The sequence below is a fragment of the Tupaia chinensis genome, unplaced genomic scaffold (genome assembly GCF_000334495.1).
Source record: "Tupaia chinensis unplaced genomic scaffold, TupChi_1.0 Scaffold000214_1, whole genome shotgun sequence".
Classification (NCBI taxonomy): domain Eukaryota; kingdom Metazoa; phylum Chordata; class Mammalia; order Scandentia; family Tupaiidae; genus Tupaia; species Tupaia belangeri.
In genome coordinates, this window is record NW_006159689.1 from 251,709 (window position 1) to 254,577 (window position 2,869).

At 65.9% G+C, this 2,869-nt stretch overlaps 2 protein-coding genes across 2 annotated transcripts in view; one reads left to right on the forward strand and one right to left on the reverse strand.

Moving 5' to 3' along the window:
* The window catches only part of ZNF672 (zinc finger protein 672), an 11,904-nt gene extending 10,304 nt beyond the window's left edge, over positions 1–1,600 (forward strand). Inside the window, exon 4 of the mRNA XM_006147475.3 lies at positions 1–1,600. Coding sequence (XP_006147537.1) covers positions 1–972 — 972 coding nt within the window. The 3' untranslated portion in view covers positions 973–1,600.
* A 486-nt stretch (positions 1,601–2,086) lies between these two features.
* The window catches only part of ZNF692 (zinc finger protein 692), a gene marked incomplete at its 5' end in the record, with an annotated part of 7,014 nt that continues 6,231 nt past the window's right edge, over positions 2,087–2,869 (reverse strand). Inside the window, 1 exon segment of the mRNA XM_014587455.1 lies at positions 2,087–2,612. Within this exon segment, the coding sequence (XP_014442941.1) occupies positions 2,327–2,612 (286 nt within the window).

A 2,869-nucleotide genomic window follows, 5' to 3' on the forward strand; every position in this document is an offset into this window, starting at 1 on the left:
CCCCGCCGCTGCCGGCTGGGCGCCCGGCCCTTTCGGCAGAGCGTGCTGTGCTTCCACCAGGCACGGGCACACCCCCCGGGCACTGCTGCCGGCTCCGCCGACCTCTTGCTTCGCTGCGCGCAGCGCCCGCGGGCCTTCCGCAACGGAGCCGGACTGCACACTCACGCGCGCGTCCACGGGGCCGAGGGCCTGGGCCACTCCACACACCTACGGCCCCGCGTCCCAGGCACTCACCGGTGTGGCGTGTGCGGCAAGAGCTTCGGAAAGAACTCCACGCTGACGCGACACCTGCAGACCCACTCGGGGGAGAAGCCCTTCAAGTGCCCGGAGTGCGGTAAGGGCTTCCTGGAGAGCGCCACGCTGGTGCGCCACCAGCGCACGCACACGGGCGAGAAGCCTTATGCCTGCGGGGACTGCGGCCGCCGCTTCAGCGAGAGCTCCACGCTACTGCGCCACCAGCGCAGCCACCAGGGCGCGCGGCCGCACGCGTGTGCCACGTGCGGCAAGGGCTTTGGGCAGCGGTCCGACCTGGTGGTGCACCAGCGCACGCACACTGGCGAGCGGCCCTTTCCGTGTCCCGACTGCGGTCGCCGCTTCAGCGACCGCTCGGACCTCACCAAGCACCGGCGCACGCACACGGGCGAGAGGCCCTACCGCTGCGAGCTGTGCGGCCAGAGGTTCACATGCGTGTCCAACCTCAACGTGCACAGGCGCAACCACGCCGGCCACAAGCCGCACAAGTGCCCCGAGTGCGGAAAGGCCTTCAGCGTGGCCTCCAAGCTGGCACTGCACCGCAAGACGCACCTGGGCGAGCGGCCGGCGGCGTGCACGGAGTGCGGCAAGTGCTTCAGCCACAGTCCCTTGCTGTCCCAGCACCAGCGAACCCACGCGCGCGCCCGCACTGCCACCCAGGCAGCTGTGGTCTTGGCCGGGCCAGCGGACAAAAGCCAGGGCTCTCTGTGCCCCAGCTGAGGCAGGCTTGCTGGGGGCTTCTCGGAAGGCGGGAGGGCAGTCAGAACTGTGCGAGGCTGGCTGTCCTGTTGGTAACCCTGTGCCCGCCTTCCACACCCTGTCCGCCCCTTTCCACCCTGTGCTTTATCTCAGACCTCCCCTAGCTTTGAGGTGCAGGCACAAGGAGACCGGGAACCCCAGAACCTAGGGGCTGGAGAGTGCCCAGGTGTGCCCCTGGGGATATGCTCTGGGCTCTTGGTTTCCCTGCCTCTCTGCCCAGGTTCCTGTTACAGGCATGGCTGGGCAGGGAGAGAGTGCACCTCTGTGAAGATCTCTGCGGACCGCTCCCTGTCAGAGATGACCCCAGCATGGCCACCCTCTGTCCCCTGGGCAGGTCCAGGTTCTGCAGTCAGGCCAGCATTCTCCAGCTAGGTGGGAGACATTTGCCTGGAAGCCAGGCCAAGACCAAAGGGCTTGACACAACCAGGCACGGCAAGTGGGGGCACTTTGTCCAAGTCAGGCTTAGAGCCACAGAAACAGGTGCCATGGAGGGCAGGGTGCAAACCCCTGGAACTAGCCAGTGCCCTCTGTCTGATGGCTGATGAAATAAAGAGTTATTTGGGCTCCAGATATTAGGAGCCCCTGTCAAGCCTGAGGCTGCCGTCTTCATGGACTCGGGGGGTGCTCCAAGAGCAGACACCAGTGTCTCGTTCCTTCCCAGACAGCGCAGCACCCTCAGGAGCCCTCGATTTCGCACTGAAGGCAACTCCTCAGGACCTCCCTGCTTGGCTTTCTCGGCCAGGCAGGTAGGCAGCACCCAGGGCTGTGCACCTCTGTCCCTGCTCCAGCACCCCCAGCCCCGTGGCCCAGTCTGCGCCTGCTCCAGCACCCCAGGCTGTCACGGACTAGTCTGCGTGACTGTGAGGGGCACGCCCCTACAGGGAAGGGCTACGAAGGGCCAAGGTGAGTCTGTAGAGGGAACTGAGACCCCAGAGCAGGGAAGGGGAGGCCTTCAGGGACAGGGACTGGGCCTGCCTACAGGCTGCACTCCGGCATTCCGGTGGAGCCTGCTTTGGGAAATCCAGGCTCACAGCTCTCACACCTCAGGTGCCAAAGCACTGGCTCTGCCCACACGTGGTGTGTGAAAGTTTATTCTGTCCTCAGGGAGGGAGGCGTCCAGCTTGTCTGGAACACAGTGGCGCCCCCCCCATCCCACCCCCCACATCCCCGTCACCCTTATCGCTGGGGACAGCCACCTGGCCCTTCTCCTTGGGCCGTCGCTGGGGACAGTCACCTGGCCCTTCTCCTCGGGCCGACCCATGGCTCCACTGTATCCCAGGGTCTGGCTCCCTGCAGCGGAGGCCAAGGTCAGACTTCACTGAGGGGGGAGCAGGGTTGGAGACTGAGGTGATGGAGGGGCCCCCAGGGACTCAGGGGCAGAGGGACTAGGACAGGGATCGGAGCCACCCGGTGACTCCTGAGAGGCTTGGGGCAGAGCTGGGTGGCTTCGGCTGCAGTGAGCGGCAACGCTGTCCGGCTTCTCAAAGCGCTTGCCACAGTGTTCACAGGGGAAGCGCAAGGCGGCCACCGTCTCTGCATGCTTGCGCCGGTGCCAGTTCAGGGAGGCCTTCTGGCGGCAGGTGAACCCGCATATCTCACACCTGGGACAGGGACAGGGACAGGGACAGGGACAGAGACAGGAGGGCAGGGGGGCCTTGGTCCACCTTGACTTTCCCAGGGCTTCCTTCCCTCTGCCTGGTGCCCTGCAGACCAAGCTGCCAGGCCCTACCTCCTCCTAGCCATGGGCCCTGACCCTCAGAGCCCCCCCGCCTCACTGCAGGGCCCTGACCCTCAGAGCCCCCCACACTCACTGTAGGGCCCTGACCCTCAGAGCCCACCACACTCACTGCAGGGCCCT